Below are 26,755 nucleotides of genomic sequence, written 5' to 3'. Positions count from 1 at the left end.
TTTTAATGCTTATACTTAACCTCTAAGTTGCTACTATGCTGTAAAATAAATGTTTGGGGTATATTTTTTTATAAGCCTGAGTGAAGCTTGCTATCTGTGAAAGTCCATTACTTCCTTCTGTATTTCTTGTGGTCTGTGGCATATTCATCTTTATGGTTTATTTAAATATTTAGTTTTGAACAGTTCATGAAGTGTGGTTCTGCAGATAAGAATGAGAAAAATTGATCCTTTTTGTAACTCACTTGACTTCGCTGGGTCTGTAGAAATCAACAGCAGTAAATATAAAGCCTAGCCCTACAATTTTGTTGAATCAAACACAATATTGAAAGAAAAAGCAGATATAAAGTTGCAACCTAGTACATAGTTTTAATGCTTAAGTGCTTTTTGCCTTCTGTTCAGGAGGGCAGTATCTGCCTTTTACTTTCAGAAGATAACTTGTTTTACAAGGCTGAATTCATTGTGAAATGAGTGGGGGAAAAGTACTTAAAATCCTAACCATATTTGTAATTGTACAACCTTACAAAAAATGTCAGTGCAGAAACTTGCTAAAGAGTTCACCTTTATGAAATATTGTACTAATTATGGCTTCTGTCTAATGATTTTTTTGTCAAGTGTGTTTTGTAGCAATTATTTAATCTGTCCCAAAGACTTAAATATGTGATACCTTTTGCAAGTTCCAGGCATTTTTGATTGTTTGTTAGTTGTTTGCTTTTTTTTTTTTACCTGTATCTTCATCTGATCTGATTTATTGAGTACAAGCTTTGTCTTGATTATTGTGTATGCCTTAGGTCAGTAGCGATACACAGCAATCTACCTTCCATTTGGTTGCTGTCGTGTATCTTGTGTACCCTACCTAATTTCATCTACTACATGCCACCTGTGGCTTAGTTTTATTAGTTATTCTTAATTTCTGACACAGTATCTGACAACTTTGAATTTTGGCAACTTTCATTAAGATGAAAGAGTATCAAGTTGTTATACATCAATACTGTGATAGGTAAGGTTGTGTCTCCTTTTGGAGCTCAAAAATTTTATTTATTATCCTGTCTGTCATAGCTTCTACCACTTACTGTTCAGCTGTTTAGTGTTACTAAGATATGATCATTTGATAGCTTGACTTAAATTACCAGAGATCAAATTGTCTGTTCACTTCCTAAAATCTGTCTTCTGTGTCAGCAAAACATATCACATCCTGTGTTTTCATTTATGGGAAACTGATACTAAAATCATAGTGTAGACTCTTACACACACCTTTAAAACAGCAGCTGTTTCAGTTAATAGAACCTCATCTATATTTACGTCTTGTTTAGGATTCTGCACTTCTGTGAGCTTACTGTTCTTAAATGGATGCCACAGCTGAAGTTGCCCACAGCCTTATGTGGACATCAAAACACCCCAGAAAAGTGCCAGAAGATAAATATTGATCGTCTAAAGGACAGTGGGATAACATGTTCATACAGTCCAGTGAACAGTACTGTAACTGTATGAAAAGCAACTAATGCTTTCAGAGTATCTATATCTAATATTAGGATGAGTTTTTAAGAATGAATTAATGTACAAACCCATCTTCTGGCTGCAAATTTTCAAAATACTTTTATGAGATATGAAGAATGACACAGCAAAGCAGTGAAGTTTTCTAGTTCAAGAATTAGTGGAGAACATTATATGACTTACTAAAAGCTGGCAGTTTAGCAAAGTAAGTAGTAAAACCTTTCTTCCCTCATTCCTTTATAAAGTTAAAATTAACTGAAACATCTGTATCTCCATTATTAAAATTTATTTGACAAAATTTTAGCTCTGGCCTGGAATTTACTTGCTTTGGCAAGTTGGATTATTTTAGAAAGGCTTAGGGAGTAGAGGAAGAAATATTTTTCTTAAGCAGATTTGTGAATCCATTTGTTAGCAATTTGATAAATCCTCCTCCTTTCCCACCTCTCCCCCAAAAATTGTTTCAAAAGGTTTTAGGACATTTAAGACTTGACTTTGTCTCTGCGCCATTTGGGGTTTTTTTCAGCCTAGCTGAAGAATATTTCAGGATCCAGTTTTTAATTAAAGTTGGCGTTACACATAAAACTGGTGGAACAGGAGTGCATTTCTGTCAGTGCCTAACTCTTGCCTTCCTGTTGTTACCGACCCTTTGAAACTGGGCAAAAGCGACGGATAGACGGTGCCTTTTGAGACAGCACCCGACTGGTGATCCTCATCACTTAATGCAGAGTAAAAGAGGCTTGGTTTTATGTCAGTGCCTTTAGCTTGGATGGCCAAAGACTTCCTAATGTTTTAGGCTTCAAGTATGGATGATCTGTGGTTTTTTAGAAAGCAGAATGAAACAAGCTTCTGTTGCCCTCTCATTTTTGTTGCTAATAGCTTGTCCCAATCCACTTATTTCCTCTTGCTTTGGGGGCATTCAGTACCAACGTGGGTCAGATGATTTTTTCACCTTCTGTATTAGCAGAGAGGCAGCATTCAATATGAGAAGAGTGAAATTAAAAAGTTGATAGGATCAGTATATAAATCATTTACATAGAAGCAGTTTAGTTAAAGACCAGTTGAGCAATTTTTTTAGAAGTTAGTTTGAGGCATTGCTTTTCTTGAAGCAGTCCAGCATTGAAATGTGCTCGGTATACTTGTGTCAGTCACTGTAACGTGACTTAGAGTGAATTTTCATACACTTAACTTCCATTCCTTGTCTAGAAAATAACCCAGCTGTAATGAACTTAGCTCTTCCTAGATCTGTTCCTATTTAAACTCTTGGGACAGGGAAGAGCAGACCAGATCAGAACCACACTAATTCTGAGGCTTTCCAGCTCACAGTGCCATCTGGAGGGGTTCATTCCAGTTCAGCGCCTTCGGTAATTAGCACTGCCAAAAGTACTCTTAACTTGATAAAGACTGCTAAAAAGAATTGCCTGAGGTGCTGTTGCTCTCATTATCCTGTGTTGTCCTTCATGATACCATAGCTATAATTGTAAATTGTGGTGACCCTATTGGTTTTCTTCAGAAGACTGCAAAGGAATGGCTGTCTCTGAAGCTGAAAGACTCTCAAGCTTTTATTTAGGAAGAGACTACAGGATTTCTTCTTTGGAAATTTTCATACTGTTATTGTCATCAACTAATACTCATGAGCCACTTAAGTTTCCATAAAGGGAGACATTGTCCAAGATATTTGGGAAAATCTGGCTGTGAGTGCAACATAAAAATCAGTAGATTGGAAATACCTCATTCCTGGGTGATGATTTCTTGTTCATTCAGCCCAGTGTTTCCCATTTAGTAAATTCAGCATTTGTTGAATAGAACAAATAACGTAAAGCTCTGTTTGGCTCAACAGATAAGCAGATTGAAACTTGCAAAGAACATTAATTCTTTACTTACAGTTTGGATTTTCAGCTATGTGACATAATACGTTTAAAGTATTTGCAGGTTGCTTGCTCAGTTATCTTCTTTTTGTTGGTTTTTATCTCAGGATTTGAAAAGAGTTGTGGTACTCTCTTACTTTTTGATTAGCAGAATAGAATCAGTAGACTTCACTAAGAAGATGTCTGTTTATTCTCTGTATTTGATGATTTTCCATTCATCTTACTTTCAGTTATCCTTTCCTTATTATCGACATCAGGAACCTAGAAGAAGCAGGCACTATAAACTTGCCTACACTTTGGGAGTTAGTGCTTTGCCAAGACAACCCTCAGTGCTTAGACCTTCTGAGAATATGACAAAAGTGACAAAGTGGCACTTCCTTCTCTAATACCTGTTAACTGTTCAACATCTCTTTAGGGTACGGACTGTCAATCTTTTACAAAATGTGGTGGTCTAACAGCAAATGAGTTTTAAACAGCCCAGGTGAGATTTACAGCGTAAATCTCAGTGTTGCCCTCTCCTAGACTCTCTTCCTTACCCTTTTGAGGGCCTTTTTTCTGCTGCTGTGAAATATAAAAATGTTCCTGTGTATTGGAACCATAAAACCAGGTCATGGGTGAGAAAGAGATTATGGCAGGTATTTTTTCAGTTATCCAGGGTAAGGTGGGATGGATAAGGTTAAACCACAGCAAATGTCCAACTTCTGAATGACATCAAAATTTCAGATTCAGGTTGGCTTTTTTAATTTGTCACTATTGGCTTGCAGAACACCTTGTCAAAACTTCTTGGGATGTTTATGTGCTTAATAAATGATCAAAACAAATCCTACCTCAGGGCTCTGCTTTTTGTTCTTTTTGTGTTACTGAAAGCTTCTGTAGGAATAATTGCTTACCTATGCTTAAGGGGAGTAGGAACTTGACCTATCATTACTAGGGCAGGTGATTCTTAAATTAACCCTTCATCTTTTAAGAAAAGGTGGCTGTCTGTCTCAGTCTACATATTTTGGTTTCACTTTCACTCTCAGTAATCTTTCAGAATTTATACCTTATTATCTTTCAGTGATGGGGATTAGGAGCAATATAATTAGAAAAGCCTGAGCCTTTCTATCACAGGACTGTTTATGATCTACCGTGGGTTTCATTACATGTCCAAGTGTTATTACATTCTTGCAGCCAGAGTCTGTCTGGGTCTGGGATATATCACAGACATACCATATTGCCACTTACAAAATACAGTTTGCCACAAAGCATGTTATACATTCAGGTGCAGCTTAAAGCAGACTTTTTAGCATTCACTCTATATGCAGAATAAATATACCTTTCTAAGGCAAGTTTGTGCCTTTTGTTTGGTGAAAAGGTTCAAGCAACACCTGACAAAAAATTCTGTTTCACTTTTCCTTACCCTCAGTATGCTCAGCAGATACTGCTCCTGTGGAGACTTTCATTCTGCTAGATTGAAAGTTGAAAATATGCTTTCTACACTTAAATAAAACATTTGCATTGAAGCACTGAAGCCAGGGGTTTTTTGTTAGGCTCGTTGGGCTTTTTCCACTGTATTGTAAGGCAGTCTCAAATAACAAATGGTATTATTGTTATCAAACTCTGTTCTACAAAACAGGATTGCATGGGGGCTTTTCAGTCATACCATAAGTATTTAATCACAAAATTAAATATTGAGAGTTATTTTGAAGTTTAATGGTATCTCTTCATTGCTGCCAGGGCATGCTGCTCACTCTGGGGTAGCTTGCCAGGTTGCATCTCTGGTCCTCTTCAGCAGAGCTACACACCACCCCAGTCAGTCCCAGCTGTTACTGCGATGTGGGGTAATTCCATCCCAGGTGCAGGATGTGATGTTTGGTTTTGTTAGTTCACATGCGGTTCTTGTTGGCTTAGTCTTCCAGCATATTGGGGTCTCTCTGTATGGTGGTTCTTCCTTGTGCTGTGTCTGGCTTTCCTCCAGTTTGTTGTGATCCACGAACTTGCTTACAGTGTATTCAATTTTATCATCCAGGTTATCTATAAACAATATTATAGGGCTGTCAATTTGTCTTTCAGCCACTAACTACTGTTTTTAGCTAAAGACCAGAAGATTCAGAAGTCCTTGTTTTCTTACATTGGATGAGTGATCTAGATATGACCTGGTCCGGCACAGACCATTTCTCACTGGACACCAGACTGTTTGAGAACTTCTGACAAAGAATAAGTCCATGTCTGTGAGAAGGACACATTAATCTGAAGCTTAAGCAGTGTCTGGAACATCTTTTAAAGTTATAGTAGTTGAGAAATGCAAGATCATGATGTGGATCTCCATTCATGCTTTTTTTGTACTGTGTAAAAATAAAAAAGTGGAATTGCTTTTAGCAGCTTGTCTGAGGTTCCTTTTTGTTGTCAGTCTGTAAGTTTGTGACTCGTCCTTTTATACTTTTTCCTTAAATTAGTATAAAAAAAGAAATAGGGGTTTTGTACTCAAGAAGAATTGTGAGAGATGAACAGACCCTGCTCTTTTCTGTAAGAAATGCCTGCGTAGCAATGAATTTGACATGTGTTTGGTTTTAGAAAGTTGAAGTTTGAATCCGATGATGTTTGTGTACAGGTACATGAGGTGTAGCTGTGCAGCTGTACTTGTACAGGATGTGTTATACCTATGAATTTTTTAACAAGTAGAAGTTGTTTTTTAAAATGGTAACTACAGCAAATATTTTTTATCTTATTTCCTAACATCCTTCTTTGGAAGCACTGAGAAATTTCAATTTCTGTTAACTGTAATACCTCTGAAAATGAGGCTGTCCAGATCTATTACATTATCTGAGAATGTTAAGGAATAACGCGTTCATGAAGCGGCATCCAGTTTTAAATGGCACTTAATGTGTTTCTGTTCTAAAAAGTCTTTTAAGCATGTGAACTACAAATATAGCTATGGATGCTTTACAAATGTAGCTTCATTGATTTTCATGGATTTTTTCAGTGTTGTCTTCTACTGGTATATAGGCAGTGATTAAATGTTGCAGCTTTTGTTCAGACTTTTTTTAAAGTGCTTAAGAGATTAAGTTTTGCATTCTGTTGGAGCCAAATTTTGTTTTACGATGGACTTTTACTCTAGAGATAGTTCAGTCAGACTGTATTTGAAACTAATCAATGTACAGTGTAACCCAACAATCCAGATTGCTGTCACAAGTGCCAAAGGTCAGAATCTGCTGAAGGGAGCTGAATAAATACATAATGCTGCTGTTTTAATTATAGCAATACATTAACTATGATAATTGACACAGTTTACACAAGTAATCCCCTCCACTCTGCAAGTTAGTTCCCTTCTGTCTCAAGAGTATTTACTTCCTAATAGCGATTGATTGTTCTCTGCATTTCTCACTTTCTGCCAGTTGGAGGATACCAACATTTAAAAGTGAAGATAGTGTTGTACCAGGGGGTTGGTCATTTTAGTGCAGTCTGTGATGTGGAAATTGGAGCCAGTATGTTGTTTTGGGATTCATAAGTAGGAGGTCATAATTAGAACTAGATAAATGCATATATCATCTAAATACCTAAGTTCTTCTATTCAATTGTTCTTTACTGTGTGAAATGATATTGAAAAGTATACCCATTATCAGTTTGCATGCTGCTCTGTTGTAGTCTGGTGATTCTCAGTGAGTGTTTTTCTATTTATAAGAGACAACATGTCTTGTGACACGATTTGGTGCTAATATCCATTTCCCATTTTTCAAACTGATGGAAAGCTGAGTAGCTGTTGTAAATGGCACTTCTGAAAATCTGGAAATAAACAAGTAATTCTTCCTGCACAATTTTATTGTCTCTTTCTATGCATTAAAAGGAAAGAAACGTTTTCATTCTCATTTCATTGTACACTGGATATTTGATAGAAATATTTCAGACAATACATTATTTTTTCTAAATGCTATGAAGTGAACATGCCTGTTTCCAAGAGGATTGCTTTTTTGCCCAGAAGCAGGACTTGAAAAAACCTGTGAGCTGAGAATTGCAAGTTGTTAGTTAATTTAGTTGCAAAAGCTGAGAGTCAAGGAGCGAAATTGGTTGTTCTTCACTACTGAAAAACACAGATGAAATTTTTAACAGGATTCAATACTGCTTGCAGGATCCAAGCAAGGTCTTATCAGTGTAATGGGAGAAGCTGAAGGCAACATCTTGACAGATAGGTGAATAGTGATAAAAAATACTCTGGATTGGTTTTTGTGTGTGCTAAAAACATGTTCTTAAGTTGAATCATGTCTGACTGTGTTCCCGATGCTTTCACAGGGTAAGGTGCTTGTTCTCTGCTGGTTCTCAGAGGTGTATCAATGCAGAGAGCCTGTTCTGAGTGTCCTTCAGTTTCTGTTTCTTTGCATCCTTCCTCCTTCATAAGTACCTTCTGTGTTTACATACTTGGCCCTTGCTTGCAATTTTTGTAACTCAGCAGAGACTTGAAATTGAATTGTTTCAAAACTGCAGATTCAGAACTGATGGAAGCAGCATTAAATTCTCCACAGGCTTAGTTCTGGCATAATTAAGCAGGTGTGCCTGGAAGACTGGATAAGACATTGTATCAGTGTGTATTTGTTTCACGTTTTGTTCACACCAGAAAAATCTATTTTTCTAGAAATACAAAATCTGGAAGTACTTTTCTTTTTAATTGAGAGTTTTAATTCTAAAGAATATGTTTTCCTTAGCTCCCATGACTGCTGGTGGACTTTTCCCTGCTTGACGGTGGAACAAAGATAGATCCTGGACTCTAGTACATGAGAAGGAATTCGGTATCTGAGATTCCCCTGTTTTGATGTGAGCATCACAGAATATGTTTGGTCAGCAGTAGCTTTTTGCTGTGCTGCTTCTCTCATTTCTAGCTTTTAAAATTTGATTAAAAATAAGAATTTAAAGTTAAGTTGCATTAGTAGCTGGACAGTTCTGTGTGCACTTGAATGTGTGGGGTTAAAAGTGCTATGATTTGTGCATCTGTCACTGCTAGTGCAGTTGTTTCCAAAGCCCTAGATGCTCATACAGAATTTGTCAGTTGAGAACTTGTGTAACACAAAAACGTAACATTTTCATTTTCGCATTCATTTAGCTTTCATATGTGCTCATCTTCATCAGTGTTTGAACTGAAAAAAGAAAATTGGATCTGCTTATAACTGCCATGGTAGATTTTAATCTGTTAATTCTGAAGAAGTGAAAATCGGCAACTTAATTTTGAAAGGAGAGAAATCTGGCATGCCCAGATGCTTCAGTTAAAATATGCAAAATACTTGTGGAGAGACAAGGAGTAATTCATTTGTCCTTGAGCTACATGTCTAATTTTGTAGACAAATAAAGGCTGTAAAGCTGCTTTAAAGAAGCCAACTTAACTTTCCATTACAGAAGGTTTCAATCAGGTTGGGGAAGAGAGTTCTTGACCAGTGGCACTGCATGTCATTTATTACTTAAAACACAAAGAAAGCAAAATCTCTCGGTAGTTACACTTGAAGTCAGGTTGTTTGTTTTCTGTCATTGGGACATTAGAACAAATTTTTTTTTTCTTTTGGATAAACTGAAAATATTTTATTGAGATAAACTTACAGTTTTAAGAGAATGTAGTAATATCCTAAGGGGACAACTGGAACCTTTACCCTTCCCATTTCTGAGAAACTAAATCTCTGTTTAGTTGGGTTTGGGGAGTTGAGTTGGTTGGTTGGTTGGTTGGCTGTTTGGGGTTTTTTTTCTCTTAAACTTTGAAGTAGAAGGAGACTATCCTTTCTTTTCATGTTTTGAATTTTTGGATTTAATAGATTTTTGGTGAAATAACAAAAGGTGCATATTTTAAAAATAGAAAAAAATCATGAAGTTGAAGTAATTAGAAAAGTAGTGGGGAGGAGGTAAGTATTAAGTACTTAGGTGAGCATATTTGGCTCAGCAAATCTTCAGGTCCTCCTCCCATAAACAGAGCAGGAGCCATATGCCAAGCTGTCCGTCGTTTTAAGAAAGGAGAGGAGACTGAAGAAACCCACAAAGAAATACAAATAAAGGGACAAAAGCAAAACCAGCCACAAGTCAGAGCTGATCTCTCAGTGTTGCATTTATTTAGATTGGAGTTTCTCAGCTCTCTTGGGGCCAGATGAGAACTAGAAAGCACTTCAGGTGATACCTTGCCCTGTAACCAAATGGTGACTCAGAAAGGGGATCTGTGTGTCCTGTTTGGTGTGGGTGTTCCTGAAGAAGTTGGATGGAAGCCTGGCTTTCTCGACTGGTGAATATCATGAGCAAATATGCTATCTTTTCTATATTTTTTTTCTTAAAATTGCAGCATATTTATTTAAAAAAACATGATATTTGAGTATTAGTTGATGTTGAAAGTTTAAAGCTTTAGGGTCTTTATTTGTATGCTTTATGTTGGAGCTACATTTATGAAAACTATTGTAGCACTTAGTGTTGGATGTTTCAATTGGAAAGTAATGTTTCTTGTTTTCGGATTTTATTGATAGAATCTTTTTAGTTTTGAATTTTAATTGGTAAACCCTGATGTGCTTGTTTTTCTTATTTGAACAAAAATTCTGTTTGTGTTAAGAAAAAAATATTTTAAATGGATTTTCTTGTGTAAACCACTGTAAAGTGATTAAAAGTGATAAGCTCTTCAAAAGGCAGTGTCTTACAGTATTTGAAATAGCTTACATACTAATTGGTTTTTAAACTGTGTGCCTGGCTCACCTGTGACTTTTTGTTCATCAGCATGTTTTGCTACAAGGTAGTGTGTCTTGTAATCTGCTCACTTTTTGGTTTTGGACTATTCCCTTAATATATATTTTGCTACTTTGCTGTTTCTTTATGATGTTTTCAGTAATTTGATCAGCTTTTATGAGTTATAACAAACTTTTAAAAAAACTTCATATGATACTTGCTGGAAGAGAAGTTTGCTTTTATCTGTCTCTAAAATAAAAATTAAAAGAAATTTTTGTAAATTATTTTTAGGTTACTATAAAATTGAAAAATGAGATCAGGTTATTTCATTGCATTTGTCCTTTATAATAACATTTGTACCTTTGCCTTTGAATGTTTTGATTTCTAGGTATCAGTCTGTGGAACAGTAACTTGTGAATCTGAAACTGAAAAGGAATTAATCAAGTGTTGGTTTAGATTTAAGATTTTGTTAAAGCAAACTATGTAAATGGAAAAATAATCTGGGTCTGTCTCACATATGCAACATTACCTTCCAGCTTGTTTTCAGTAGTGATTGGTTTGAAGTTTTATGTAGAATAGTGGGTAAACCTTTATAGAGGATGTCATTAGTAATAAAGAGGAAAACTTTCACCTTTAACAAGATTTTGTCTTCTATACAGCTTGCCCAATTTAGGCAGCGGAAGGCACAAACTGATGGTCAAAATGGATCAAAGAAGCAGAAAAAGAAGAAGAAAACAGCAAACATCAAAGATGAAGAATCAATACAAGATGGGATTGAAACTGATCGATCTCGAAGTGATGAAATATCCACATGCAGCAGTCGAAGGGGAGCAGCTGCTACTGCTGACTTTGCGATTATCAGGACTTTGCATAGTGGAGAAATTATCAAACACACCCAGGCTTACACCATTGAGGTAAGTTTGTCTCAGGCTATAACAGTCACTTTTGGGGGTGAGTGAGCATAAAATAATCCATTCATTTTGAAAGTGGGAATAAAGGAATAGGATGAGATTTTGGACACTGTTTCCTTGCTGCTTCTGTCTGACTTAGTATGTCCAGAGAAGGTACTTTCTACCTGCCTGCTGGTGTCATGTTTTTTACTGTAGTCAGTCCCCTGTAGATTATGGAAAGTGTGTTTGTACTGATGTAGTCTTTAAATGTGCATAAATTAATTTTGTTTTATTAGAAGTTGCAAATTGCAGTGGATTTTTGATCTCTGCACTTATGGCTACACCAAAATGCAAAACTAAACATCTTTCTTGTATTCATAATGTAATTTGAGTCGCTCTGGTTAATGAGGAGAAGGAATGAATTTAGGAGATCATTGCTGAGAAACTGGGTGGCTTAAGAGATTGATAAACAGTTACTCTACTTTCACAGCTTAATGAAATATAGTCCTGAGTGCTATTGGCTGAAAGTACTCTAGGAAGTTTGTAAGATGCTGTATGACATACACTGGCAGTCCAGTTCAGTTCTGAGTGAACATGAATTCATGTAATGTCATTACAGATAGAAGGGACAAGAGAGGCTGATACTATTTACAGAATAACTTACTCCATTCGTGAAACCAGTGCTTCTAAAATGATGAGTGGCATTCTGAACAAGTATCTCAATGCAGATTCCCAGCTCTGTGCAGATGAATGCAGTCGTTCCTGAGAGATGTGGTACAAATGAATGCTCTGCATTTCGACTTATCTGTCCTGTGCTAGGATAGACCATTTGTCATCATTTTGGCTCCATTAGTGAATTTCCAGCAACTGAGAACTAACTTGAGAAATTACACTTTTTGAAATTTTTTTGAATTTTTGTTAAAAAAAACCCCAAACTTACTGTGATGGAGGGGCAGACAGACTAAATCATACATGCAAATGAAAACTTGCAAAGTAATTGATCCATTTATTTTACAGTTTAAAGCCTACAATATAAGAATACACTAGATATTTTGAACCTTGTAAGTACATGCCTTTAATATGTAGTCTTTAATTCTTAGAAAGCTCATGTTAGGGCTTCAAAACTGTTCGTAGTAACTCAATAAAAGTGTCTGTTCAACTCAGATATTCCTGGAGCAGGTAAGAAATTTGGTAACAGAATAAATATTTTCATAGATGAAGATATGACTTTTTTACCTCCTAGGAAAAGAGAAAGATGTACTTTATGAAATGCATCAGATTATCTACACTAACAAGAGAGGACTGCTAGGGAAGAGAGGTGTTTCGAGAGAGTCACTTAAACTCTTGTTTTAATAATGTAATTGTCTACATAAATATGACAACTGTATGAAGTAATTTCCTTGATCAAATGTATTTTGAAGTTGCAGATGGACTCTGCTGATGTATTTCCTTTGTTAGGGTAAATATCTCTACTACAGTTGGAGAAACAGGGTGCAGTACAGAGTCACAGAATAACTTTGGTTAGAAGGGACCTTTGAAGTCACCTAGTCTGATCCTGGTCTCAAAGCGGGTCTAATTAGATCAGGTTGGTCCTAGTGGCCTGTGCTGGCCTCTAAATGCATACAGTACAAGACATAGATGATTTTAGAAATGGAAAAAATATCTGCACTGCAGTTGCTAAAGATTGCACGCATAGATGCATTCTTAAGATGGGGTATGATTTTTCTGAGGTCTGTCTTACTCCCAAAGCAACTTATCTTATGTTTAAATAAATAAGTACGGAGATGCACTGGCGTTTCTGGTTTGTTGAGGGGAAGGGGGTTTGTTTCATTCTTTCTTTTTTAAATTGTAGCTTTAGAAGAATAAGCATGGTAATCATGTAAATTTGTAATTTGACTCTGTTGAGTTATGTAGTGACTTTTAAATCAGTATTCACTTCCACAGAAAAAGCCCCACTCCCAATTGGGAGAGCATTTTTCTTTGTTAAATGTGGTCTGTAGCCTCCTTACTCATACTACTTAAATAAATAATCAGCATTTTGTAGTTGGAAGGTGATTGCTAAAGTCTTTGCAGTATTAATAGAAGAGGGAAAACTCTGAAAGTGTTTCAGTGAATCTCATAATTTACTGGTTTTAGTCTTACAAGTGCAATGATTTGGACAGAGAGCCTGTATTACAGTAATTGGATTGGAGCTTGCTTAGTTGAAATGGCAGCCAATGTAATAGGCAGTTTCAGGCTAATCTCTGCAATGGAGCATTACAGCTTTGAGCTGTTTGCTTTTTCACCCAACATTAAATCGTTGTAGGTTGCTGTGTCAGAAGAGTGAGACAGGATTACTGGAAGCATCATGCAGGATCATTTTCTAGCTAAACTTTGATTCAACTTATTTATTTCATCTTTTACTGGAAGTGGTATTTAGAATTGTTCTTTCTGTACCACAAAATACAGACTCAAAACATCTGACTATACTGCCTGTCTATCTAAAAATCTTTAATGGGCTATTCTGTGGTAGTTTTGTGGGTAGAAGTTTATCTCCCTGCAGTTCTTCTAGTATAATTTTTTTAGTCCCCAGTGGAATTAGCATGTCCAAATACAAAGTAAAAAAGGGTTCTCTTACTCAATATGCATATCAGAAAGTGAAATAGAGATACTCGTCTGGGAGCTTATGTCCCTTGTGAAGGTAGAAGAGTTTCTTTTCAGAGAGGACAAAAGTGTTTAGAGTACAAAGGGATTTTTTGCAGTCATCCATTTCCCTTTTTTTTTCCCCTTTGTGTTCCTAAAGGTGGGTTCCTCTATCCCACTGTGTTCCCTCCAGCAGAAACTAATTGGAAGAACTCTGGAAGAACTACCATTGTTTAGCCATTACATTTTACCTTCCATCTGAGCATACTTGTAATCTCAAAGGTTTTCCATCCACTGTTGGAGGAACAGTTTATTTACAAGATTTCTTCCTGAAGTGACAGTTGGTATTTATTAGTGAAAGTCTCTTGTTTCATATTGAATGCTTTTTGTCTTGTTCTCACAAAGAGAATATATTTTGTCTTCATTTGTTGCACCCTCATATCTTTAGGTATTGACAATCATAGTGTCCTTTTCCATATCAAAGTACAAATAACCTAGAACATACAATAAAATAAACTGGAATAAATGAAAATTTTGGGTTTCAGATTGCTTCTTTTTGTGACTTCTGCAATTTAAAACGGAAGAAAGCAAAACCACTTCTAGGGTAAATAATTGCTGAGATCACCTTTCCTGGGAGGTCTTGAAATGGTGCACTGGAGCACACTGCTTTGCAAGAATGTCCTAATGCCAGGAAAGCAAAAGAAATTAACCTGTGTCACAGTAAAATTGTCCTTGAGTCACCTGGGTAGTAAAAGCTATTATACAAAGCTTCTTAGAAAAGAAAAGTTCAAAGTTCTGTGATGAAGAATACCTCTAATTGACTGAGGTTGGATTAGTAACTCGTCTTTTGTTTTTCAAAGGACAAATCCTTTTGGTAATAGTTTTAGAATAGCTTTACTGTTCACTGAAGTAGGTGATAAAGTTTATAGCTCCATGTTCATTTTTTCATTTCTATAAGGTATTCCAGTTGTTAGTGTCTGAGATTTTGACAGAGGAGGATCAGCAAGTGATTAAGAAGGAAGCACTGGGTAGGATTCTTGAGAACTGATGAAGAAAAGTGAGAGAAATAAGAAAGTATGTAAGCGGTATGGAGAAACAGAGAGGATGCCTCAGTGAGAAAGGGTGTAAGTGATGAATGTGGTAAGACATTCCTATGATGGAAGCATGAAAACAAAGAGCAACCAAATGCTTTGACTAGAAAAGAGTTATTGTGGGATGGACAATAAGATGGAGGATTTGAAAAAAAAAAAAGATAAGTAAAATGTAGTCAAAATTGGCCCAGTCACTTCAGATAATATAGCATCCATTGAAACATGTTTTGTAATTAAGAATGAAGAAAAGCAAATGTTTGGAAATAGTCTGTTCAATAGTAAAGTCAGTGTCACAAGAGAAGGTAATAGATTCTCAGCAGCATATGGTTCTGATTGAAGCCAGTCATGTTTCCATTCACCATCTGGCCAGAAGATTGCCAGGATAACTTGCCAATTTTCTTTGATTCATAAGACAACCTCTGGTATTATGCCTTCTTTTATCTCTGTAAATACTGATATATAATAGATTTACTGGCACTGAAGTTACCTGTGTTGGAGAATGGTCTTTTTGCAGAGTTACAGGGTTTTTCACTTTAGATTAAACATTTATAAGTCCAGGTTACCAAAGAATAGAAACCTAATTGAATGCTTAGGTTACCACTACTGATGGTGTTTTCTGATTCCATGAGAAGTTTACACACTGCAGATTCCAGTACCTTGCTGCAGGTTATATTCAGATTTGGCAGTGGTTTATCTCCACTAAAATGCACTCAATTTAAATTTGATCATAGTAAATTGGTTTGGGTCATAAATTACCTGGGAATTTGAATCGAATGGTTTTGATATTGGGAACTAAGGAAGACATGATAAGGCAATATAAAAGAATAGCCCTTCATATTCAGAATGTTCTACAAGTATTAAAGGCCCATAAGGTTCAGGATGACCTAAAGAGAGGATTTTATGTCTGGGATGTTCTGGCTAAATTCTCTTTGCCTCACTTCTAGTCACAGTCTCCTTAATTAGACTTACTTGTGATCCTCTGTGAATTGATAGAGGAAATGGCCAAGTCAAAATAACTTGGTCAAGAATTAATCCAGCCTTTTGTAGTTACATTTTCTGAGAGTTTTCACTGAGGTCATAAAAAAGTCAGTAATTTCCTTCAGGTAGAATTCTGTTCCATGAATACTCAGTCTATACCTTCATCCACTGCAATTGGAGTAGTTTAGTGCAGATGTCGGTTCTTGCAAAATGTTTTATTGTCTACTTATGGAAGTTTTCTAGACGTATGAAAATCACTTTTCAGTTCTTGTAGCCAATTTTATATATGAGTTCTTTTGTGAATCCTGGGATATTTTTGGGCATCCAGTGTCCAAGAACATGACTTTTGAGCAGTGCTTCACTGCATACAGAAACAAGTTACTCTGAAATCGGCCTGCTGTATTCCACAAGCTGATACTCCTTTTTTTGGTATCAGCTTGCAGTAGTTCCTCTGAAGTACATACAGACAGAACTTTTAAAAAATTTTCTGAATACTGTTGTCATTAAAGGTACCATCTGAAGATTGGATGAAGATAGCTGCTTATAAAGAGTCTTTGAAATGTCTCTTCAATATATTTTAAAAATCAACTACATTGTCAGTGAAGAAAATACTAAATAAGGTGTTGAAGTATTTTGCCAGAAGAGAGAAACTGTTTGCAGCAAGAAAATGCTGTGGGACGTAGTTAATAGAATACATGCAAAACAACTGTGAAGGTATTACAAATACCTATTTCAAATTCCAGAAAGCATTGAGAGAGCTGATAAATAGCCTTCTTGGCATTATCCTGTCAAAAGATTTTGTGTTGCTAAGAGTGTGTAGTAAGAATTTTTTGAAATTATTTCCTTTCAAACTGGACCCTTGGGGCTCAAATGAGCTGTGTAAAACCTAGTTACTTCTGTTGACCAAAGAAAAATTGAAGCATTCAGATCAGGTGGCTTGATAATGGAAGAAGCTGGATTTTGAAATAAAGTTGGTCAGGTCTTAGGAAGTAACATAGCTGCTCGGAGGGCAAGATGACTGCCTGTAAAATGTTGACTACTTGTATGTTACAGATTCTGACAGCAAAAGAATAACATGAAGTCTTACAGTCTGGGGTCTAATGTGTGAGCTCATAGGATTTAATTCTCTTTAACTGGTTTTTAGCAGGGTTTGGATGATCCCCTTAGCACAGGAGACTGTGCATTTAACTGGAGTTCATTTGGCCATCTTTCTGTCCTTAAAATCATAGAATCCCTTGGCAAAAATACTTGGTCTTAACAGGCAAAAAACTTATCTAGACCCAGGACTGAAGTTGACATTATGCTGCTAACAGATATTGTACACCTAAACTGATGGAGCACTTTGTGGTTTTGACAATTTTTAAAAAAATATTTTAGACTCTTTTTAATTTTTTTTTTTTTTGTAGATTGGTATTCAGAAAGCATCAGCAATAGATTAACTTCTTAAAAAATACCATATCTGGCCAAATTACCATAACAAAATTAGAGAATTATTTTCAATAATCAACTTCATTTGAGAATTCATATTTTCTCACTCCAGCCGAAGCTTCAACCTACAAATTCTTTGCCTTTTTCTATAATTATTTACTAGGTTTGTGTTTGTCTGAGGATGTATAAATTTATTTCATCATCCTTATAAACAAGAGATGTTTTATAATTGAAAAGCATTACAAGGAAGAGCTATTGAAGAAGTTGGACTACTTGTTCCTGTTTTTTGCACGTTGGAGAAGTGCCTATATTTCATGCTATGTATAAAGATTTGAAGAGTTCTTAGATCTAGCTATATATATACACCTTTATAGTAATACTTCTGAGCTTCTGTAGGAATGCTTCTAATCATTCTTTGTGAAGACTCCTGAATTGCAATAAACCATGAAAAATTGTAAGAAGATAGTGACCATTTATTTGTTATCTGTATTACGAAAAAAAGTAGTGTGGTTTTCTCTGATTTTATTTCTTCCAGAGGATTTTGTCCTAGACCAAGGACATAGACTACAAACAAGATGTAATTTTTTGGTATACATTTATATATACACAAATATTAATATAAATATAAATAATATGAATAAAATATATTTGTGTGAAGATTAAATATTTTAAAATACTAAATTTGTATTCCATAGCAGAAACACTTTTGTCACCCTAGAGTTTTAAAATATAATTTTGATTTCTGTTTCAGTTAGTGTCTTATTTTTGGGGTGGACCTGTTTTTATTTTTTAAATTGTATGCATTATATGAATTTTAACTTCCAAATAAATATTTTAAGGTAATGTTGTGCACTCTGTACATAAAACAGTGTAACCTTTGTAAAACCCTTTGTTTAGGTTATTTACATTCTGGAGCTGCATGTTGGATTCAAAATATGTAGTATCAACGTTGTTAGGATTGTAAAAACTGCAGAACTTCAGGAGGTCTGGGTGGTAGATTACTTTGAAAAAAACAAAACAGAACACAGTTAACATTCCAAATTTCATGTATGTCTACTGATGCAAAACGTACCATGTCCCTTTGAAAATAAGCCTCACAGAATTCTATATAAAATTGAGACTAATTTAACATGAGGCTGACTAACACATTAAGTGAATTTGGGACAAGCTCTATTATGTGCACATCATTTTTGCCAAAGTAGTTCTAACTCGGTTACACTTCTCAGGTTTTTCTTTCAAGTACACTTACTCCATGATAGTGCACCTTATATAGATAGTTTGTGGTTTTTTCCTATGAACATTTTGATTCTCAAACTTGATACAGCTTATGTAGTTCCTCAAGATACACTTTGTTTCATTCAGGCGTCTGCCATGGCACGTTTATGCTCAGTTTTTTAAGGCTTTGTTCCTTTAATTCGTCTACTTCATTAGATCACAAGATTTGAGTCTTTGTCTTTTTATCTTCCCTTGGTTTCCATGGAAGCTGAAGGATGAGTGTTTGTTTTAAAATTCTAGTCAACATCAAGTCTTGCAGGTATGAAAATGATGTTCTGCATAAGATTGTGTTCTTAAGCCAGCAAAGTTCCTAATTAGTTAAAACTCATATAGCAGAGACAAATCCTTTTCATGGTACTTAGTACTTTTTAAAAAAACAAAAGTAAATCCCAGAAAATTAAGTTAAATTTCCAAAGTATTGTTTTGCACCTGTAGGTTGTTTGAAGATTTTGTCCTGTAATTGTAGTGTTCCCGTGATCATAGTTCAACAGCAAAATGACCTTACTAAAGTTGTTAATTCAAGCAAATGAAGGTGATTGTTACTGTACATATACTCTTATCAAATTCATGTACACCTCGGTGTTTTCAAATACTGTAAAATGGAAAATATCTTGTTTAGTATTTTTAGAGTGCCATCATTGTAAATATTTTAATATTTTATTTTAGCCGGAAAGTGAAATTTCCACCACAGTAGAAGATTACAGTTCTGAGGTAAGACTGAAGTAATGCTTTTCCTAGCTTTTCTTTCAACCTTTTCTGTTACATGTCTGCTGCAATGCTGTGCATAGTTTTTCAAAAGGAGAAGGAAGGAAAGAGCAGATGTGATATTATGGACAAAGCTGTTGCATGTTATTACTGGTATGATCAATGTACCATTAAAGCAAGCATTATGTCAACTCCATAATGGGATGGCTACTATAATAAATAATGCAATATATACATAAACTATTGTAGCAATGTCATCCTTAAGGTCGTATTAATGCTTTGTATTGCCATGGGAGTAGTGGCTGTGCATAATCTCAACTAATTTTCTGTGAGAGACTATTTAACAAGTCAATTACATTTTAATGAGTTTCAAAGCAGCCTCAGTGACTGGCTGAGTGTCAGTCTGCTGGTGGGAGATGGTGAGCGAGTGCCTGAGCATCACTTGTTGTTTGGCTGGTTTGTTTTCTTTCACTTACTAAGCTGACTGTATCTTAGCCCATGAAGGTGAGTTACTTTTGCCCTTCCAATTCTCTCCTCCACCCTGCTGGTGGGGGAGTGAGTGACTGGAGCGGGGCCTTATCTGCTAGCCAGAGTCAGCCCACATTTTGGTGTCTACAGCTCATCTCTGTCACATTGAAGGGTAGTTGTGTGTATGGAACTTGGGTCCTGTCAGATAAAACAGTTATGTTTGTAAGGAGTAAACTACCTCATGCATAAATGTTGGTCAAGAACGAGCCAGCAAGAAATAGTCATGGAACATCTGAATACAGTAAGAATTGTTTTTAGTTTAAAAATCTAATTTTTCATGTCTCAATCAATCACTTTGTGTAGAGACAGTCAGGGTTTTATTTTGCAGTTCTCTGTGCTAAACACTTTAGAACAAACACACCCAGAATCTTAAGCTGAGCAACAAGTAAGAGGGGATGAAGTAGTCAAATGAATCTCATTGCTGTTTGCCATTGAGAGTATAGCAGACATACTTTTGAAGAACTGCCATGACCACAGTGCACCTTTTTAGAATATGCATCACCATGGTATGTGATTACTTTTAAATGGAATTTGTGGTATGTGAAGAATGAACCCTTGAAAACAGTTGACAATGTCATTGATATCCATGTATTTTTACAAGTGAGACATATTATGTATATGATGAAATATGGCTGAAATTTTGATCACTTCTGAGGTGGTAGGAAGCAGTGCTGGAGACTGAATTGCAAATGCTGAAGGAAGCATGTCTTTGCACAGGGCAGCAGGATGCAGAAAACATCTGGTAAATGTCTCATGGTAACTGTGGATGTGTTCTGATTTTAATGTTTTGGGGCTTCAGTTTCAGTTAAATTTAAAGCTCTCATTTTAACATGAAGTTTCACATCTAAACACTTAATTTTTACCTCCTTCATTCTTGAAATATTTCCATAGATACCTGCAGAGGATATTAGGGAGCAATTTTTCAGATACTGAAGACAACAGAACTGCAGTCTTAATATCCCTTAAAAAAATTACAGATTTCCTAAAAAATGCAATGATAGATGCATTACTAGGCAGTTCTTATTCCTGCAGAAAGACTTTTTACCTTGCTGAGAGTTATTTTCTAAGACATAAGTAGACAACACAAAACTAGTGAATAGTAGCATGATATTGGCTCTGGTGAAGACCAAGCTCAAGTCGTCAGAATTGCCATCTTTCCTAATAAACTTTTTTTAATTCCTGTTCATTACAATTGGTTGGTATCTGAAATGAGGAGACATCACATTTAGGAATGCAGATATTTTAGGAGCTGATGTTTCAATATGTTTCATATCAGCTGTGATGTTACTTTTATTATTAAAAGCTCTGCTTCTGTTCATGGACGTACTGTAAATAAAATTACCTGAAACCTTTTCAGTTGAAGAAGATGAGAATAAATTAAATTTTCCTTGTATCAGCATTATTATGCAGATATATAAAATATTGAGCTTAGGTTTTTTTCAAATACATGATTTCCTTTTCAGAACTCTAAGAAACCCCATATTTGAAGAGACATAGGCCTGTTGATCCGTCTTTTTCCTTATTGATTAGAACATCTGTATTATTTTTAGTGGTTTTGACAGAAATTAAGTTGAATTGTGGTTGTCATGCTTCAAATTAAAATAGGTCATAAATAATTTGTTTTGTTGCAGTTGATGAATTAAATCAGATGGTTTTAATTCTTCAGCCCTTTCTCTTGAGGAATTGGATAAAATTCAGTGATAAGTATTTCCCTCTTTAGGAGACTTACCATACACAAACTTATAAGGCAGTACAGTTGTCTAAGCAAAACTGAAGGTATGTTTATATTAGAATTTTTGTCTTGAAGGAAATTTATTGTAAATACAGTCTTTTGTTCGGTTTTGCTCAGCCACCTTTCTAATACCTATACTGTCAAGGTTGTAGCCAACTGAGGACTGATAAATCCTTCATATGACAAGCTTGTCTTTTGGGACAAATTCCTGAATTTCAGCAACAATGACACTTACCTGCCTAGTCTTAAATTATAATGGTGGTTAGCTATTTAAGATTGTGGTTTGAACTCAGAACTGAGGCAAATTAGGCTTTTTCCAACAGTTAGAATTTTGGGGGATTTTGTAATTGTGTAAGGTAAAGTTGCCCCCATACATTTTCCATATGCCTCAATTTTATGGTATAACTGAAAAACTGTTTCACCTGATTTTTTTTTGTCTCTTCTTGACTCTCCAATTTGCAAAGTGTATCTCTGAAAAGAGGGTCAATATGAATTCTAGAAAGTTGTTTGTTTTTTTAAATTTTAATTAAATTCTATACCTCAACCTTAACTACTGCATAAAGAAACCTGTTGCTGTTCTAATATACGGAAATATTTATTAAGCCATGGTATTTGAAAAAGTCATCAGTTGTTCTCCTTTGGAAGTTACTAACCTTAGTTATATTACAGGATTGTAACTATTTTCATCACGAACTGAAAATGGCTTTTGTTCATGGCATATAAACCCTCCCCCACCAAGCCTCCAAAATACACTGAAATGCATTTGCCCAAGTTGACCTAATTCCTAATTTTAGCTAAGTTTCATGTAGTCAGTTGTGACATCACTAGAAAATTGAGGAGAGGCTAAGAACATTGAAAAGCAGTGTTCAAGGTCTAAATATTATTTTTTATGAAGGATTCAGATGTCCAAAATGTACAAGAAAGGGTGGAGGGGGAAAGAAAAGATGAGGTAAAATTGTTAATCTGTTCCAGATACTTCTGTATGTTTCTACTACCAAATCAAACAAGTCTTTTAAGCAAAACAGTATGTATTGATTTATGCTGAGCATGAATTTATTATTTATAAGGGGAAATTTCTGTAGTAATGGTAATAATGTTGTAAGTAGTTACACATTATATATTACTACTGCTGTTTTTGAGATACAATTTCAGGTTTTCCAAGGTCTAAGGAACATTAAACAGAGTACAGTGATTTCATGAATGTAATCCTGACCTCTGGTGGCAATTGTCATGAATCACTGCCTTAATTCAGTGATGGAAGTTGGTTTTCCTTGTTTCTCAGAAAGAAGATTCCTTTCATTTGCCTTAAGCTATGTATTAACTGATGCAATATAAATGAAACGTTTATTTTTAGCCAATAGACTACAGATTATATTTTACTTTTTAATATTAAATACTTTTTCTGTGAATTATTTTCAAAATGCTAGACAGGAAGAACAATCAGACAGAATGTCCTTTGAGAGACTTCCTTAAGCTTCACTTGTTTCATATCTTTTGTTCACCAAAACTGTGGCTGCTGAGTAATGTATTGTAAAATTTAATCTGTTCTTATTTTGTGATTATTTGCTTATGCAATTTTATCCAGAGCTCTTGTTACTTCTTGGTTTCATTATGTTAAAATGGTATGTGGTTTGATTCTTTCAATGTTTAATTGTTTCCTGAGGTATGTAACTAAGCGCATCATAGGTAATTAAGGCATAAGGATGTTTCAGTGTTAAAGGTGAACTGCAAAGCTTTTAAAGAAGAAATGATAAGAATCTACATTAAGAGTATTTATAGACTTGCAGAAGGTCTCTAAATGGGTAAATCACTGGGACCATAAGTCAAAACACAGGAATCCTGCAGGCCTTGTGTAGCCATCTACTAACACTCAAGTTGGCATCTGAACTACTGAATTCATATATTTCAGATGAGTGGAAAATTAATTTTAAATAAAGGTATTTTGAAGCTAATAACTCATTACGGACTGTCTGTCTGCTCTTACACAGCAGAATTTGTCATGCCAGGGGTTGCCAGGCTGCTCCCAAGGTTTCCATCAACACAGCACCCTGCTGTGGCTGTCTGTCTCGGTTTTTTTTCACAGATTACAGTGCAATTTGTTGCCTTGTCATGTTTCCACTTGCACTTTGCCAGAAGATGTAAGGCATTTGAAAGAAGAAGGTATCAGATGAGAAACAGCATGGACTACCATGTTACCGTGTGCATCACTTGCGTGATGTCGAAGAGTTAGATTTCTGTGAAATGGAGCAACATTTCTGACGTTACAGACAGTTGTTTTGAATGTGTGTAGCAAAATCCCTTTTATAAGTTAAAGGTCTTTTGTAGAATTTTCCGCTGCTGAGGAGCCTGGAACAGCTAATGAGAAAAGACTTTTGTGCCTTTCCTATTAGCTCTTGTTATAAAGTGTCTTTGGTAGTTGCACATAGCCATGATTCATGGGAAGAGAAATGTATGGTAGATTACAATGATTGTACACTGTATCTTTATCAATTAAGCCTAAATAAAATATGAGTTACAAAGGGGGAAAGGAAGGATTTAATAATAGTTTCTATTAAACTGCTAGTGTTGTTAATCCGGGACATGCGCCAAAATCTGAATAAAGACATTGGTGCCAGGCACTGCGTAGACATTTGTGTGTCTGAACATAGAGCAAACATCTGGCAATACACAAATGATACACAGTGACTCTATGAGTTGCTGTTTGCTGCAATTTTCTTTATTCTTTCTAAACGAAGGTAGTAATCTCTGTGGTGTCTTGTTTTTACTGAGAAAGTCAGAAATTGAAAGGGCACTGTGTCAGCTGTGCAAATTCTCTAATGCAGATTTATTCATTTGCTTAATACAAATTCAATGACTGTATTGATCCCATTTATAACAGTGCACTTATTGATTTGCTCAGGCATGATAGTTATTTGTAAGTAAGCCCTGATCTAGGCTATGGCAGACATCTGAGCAGTACAGCTTCTTTTTTTGATTTAAACATAGTATTTGGGTCTGAAATACTATGTTGCCTTTCCATTTCTAGTACCTTTATTTTTGTTTCAGGCTCTGATGTAATAAACAGCTCCGAGGAGAAATGCAGTTGTTCTTGCTTTCTCGTTTTTGAACATTGGTCTGCTGTTTTAAAAGCCTGCCTGTCTGTTTGATCATTACTCATGTATACGCAGCATGTTCTTTTCATTTGGATTTTTTTTTTTTACTTGTAACTGCTACTTTGGCTTGTGCTTGCCTTTTGGAGATTTGCCGGCTTTGGTTTGCACCGTCAGTAGAACCAAAATTCTTGTAGAAGCTGAAAGGGCTTGCAGTGTTAGGTGAGTGAAAGAGGATTTGTTTTCAAATGTCTCATGTCAAATGTATCATTTCTGCTCTTTTTCTATTTCACAAAATTCCTTCAAATTGAGAATGAAGGTCTGTGGTACAGCCTTTCATCCCCTATCAAGAGATAGGTGACTTTCAGAAAGACTAAATCTCATGGTGAATAAAAATCTTTCAGAAAGCATAACTATGTTTAGTAATATATAAAAATATTAAACCTATAATTTAAAATGCTATAGTATTGTATTTTAATGATTTAAAAGAGAAAGCTTTGCATTGACCTTTAAATCTGAACTCCTTTGTTTTCTCTAGATGTTGATTTGTAATAAGGTTTTTGGTTTTAGACAATAGTATTTATTTTTTGCAATTTTGGGCGTTTTATGTGTTTTCTATGCTTACTTTGATGCAATTTGCTATATAGGAAGCTGTTTTATGTTTCAAATGAAGTAAATTTTTGTAGCATAACAATTCCCATGGGTCTGCAGAAATTGCCACATAAGATTCAAGTAAATGGGAAATAGAAATCAAGCTTTATTTCAAATAATGTATTTAGAAATTGTCTTTATACAGGTAAATGGTTGCAGTTTTGTGACAAGAACAGCTATACCTGCAGACTTAATCAGGGTACAGTATTGCAAATTGAATCGTAATACTAATGGAGAATACTAAACACCTCAATTTGTTTTGAACAAAAACTGTGTTGCTGACTAATACTTTATTTTGCATGCTGTGCTCTGCATCTGCATTGTTTGCTATATTAATATAGTGTATCATTAAACTTGAAATGCAAACCAATTTACTCCATCTATTAAGGCTAAGGTTATAGAGCACAACTCGCAGAAACATTTTGTGTCAGTGCTTTTGAGGTGTGAATTATACTAACAAAGGAGGTTACCATGGCAATAAGATCTTTGATGCTGTATTGTATGTTAGTGTTCTAAGGTGGCATTTGGTACAGAATTTGATATTTGACTTTACTTACTGTGATAAAGCATAAAAATTGGCATGTAAAGAAGCTTGGATTGATTTAGGAAGAAGAATTTGGAGTTGGAGACATTCATTCAGAGCATGGAATGCAGCACTCACACACACAGCTAGAGGTGATGGAGAATCAATTGTCTGGGAAACAACAAGAGATTGAAGAACTAAGCAGAGAGATAGAAGAAATGAGGGCAGCCTATGGCACAGAAGGATTGCAACAGGTATAATTACCTTATGTTGCTTTCTACTTGCTATTTGGTTACATGCAAAAATGCAGAGCATCACCGGAAGGAGTTCACACTAATGGCAGCTGTTCAGAATGCACTCAGTGTGTGACATAGAATTAATTACACATAATTTCTTTCAATTATATACCATGTTCTATTACTTTGAATGGCATTTCCATTGTGTGTCCTTTTTCTCTGTATTTTGTGACTAAAATTCAAATTGTCTTTGCATTGAGTTTCTTCAAATTAGGAATGGAAGCACAATTTTCAAGAAAAGCCCTAATTCTTCTCCAGTTATGCAAAGACTTTAATATCTTCCTGTTCCTCCAAGATCAAAAAACCTCAGGTTTTACTCCCTAAGGAATAATATAACTGAACCAAAATGTATTTTTATGTCAGACTTCACAGTCTGAAATACAAAAACAACAGTGCAAGAATGTTTTAATTTATAACACCTAATAATTTGGGTTTACTGGAAAGCATTTCTTATTTAGAAATACCATTGGAATATACACTTAAGTTTTAAAGTAAAGAATACCCTTCCAGTTTAAGCCTGCAGTGCAATGCACTCAAGTCAGTACTTTGTTGTGCTTTATGTCTAACTTGTCTCTCTCCTAATTTGGATTCAGGTCATGTCACTGTATTTTGCTATTTTTTTGCAAAGTACTATAGAATAAAAGAAAAGTTCTGATATTCAGTTATTTTCACCATTATTATTGCACTATTGTTGCACTATTATTATTATTATTATTATTTGTATTTTATCTGTGATAATAGGTGTCATTTTATCTGCCATAGCACCAGTTAAGTGATTGCCCCAAAAGAGGTGGTTTATTATTTCTTTGTCCAGCATTGAATTTTAATTACTATGTCTTGTATCTGTTGTGCTAAACATAATAGTCATAATTATAGCATAATAAAGAAAATAAGTGCTTCTAATGATTGTAACTGCTGTTAGTTTTTCCTGAAAAAG

At 35.3% G+C, this 26,755-nt stretch overlaps 1 protein-coding gene across 7 annotated transcripts in view; it reads left to right on the top strand.

The window, feature by feature from the left end:
- The window catches only part of AKAP9 (A-kinase anchoring protein 9), a 105,590-nt gene that overhangs the window by 14,471 nt on the left and 64,364 nt on the right, over nt 1–26,755 (top strand). For 5 of the 7 annotated variants that reach the window (XM_039549296.1, XM_039549297.1, XM_039549300.1 and 2 more), the window contains 4 exons: nt 10,670–10,924; nt 18,961–19,005; nt 25,145–25,198; nt 25,606–25,776. In XM_039549296.1, the coding sequence (XP_039405230.1) occupies nt 10,670–10,924; nt 18,961–19,005; nt 25,145–25,198; nt 25,606–25,776 (525 nt within the window). The remainder of the gene's footprint in view (nt 1–10,669; nt 10,925–18,960; nt 19,006–25,144; nt 25,199–25,605; nt 25,777–26,755) is intronic. The other 2 variants (XM_039549299.1, XM_039549301.1) reach the window with 2 other exon arrangements.

Source organism: Corvus cornix, chromosome 2 (assembly GCF_000738735.6).
Source record: "Corvus cornix cornix isolate S_Up_H32 chromosome 2, ASM73873v5, whole genome shotgun sequence".
NCBI lineage: Eukaryota > Metazoa > Chordata > Aves > Passeriformes > Corvidae > Corvus > Corvus cornix.
Note: the sequence above shows the minus strand (reverse complement) of the source record. Positions and strands in the feature narration are given on the sequence as shown.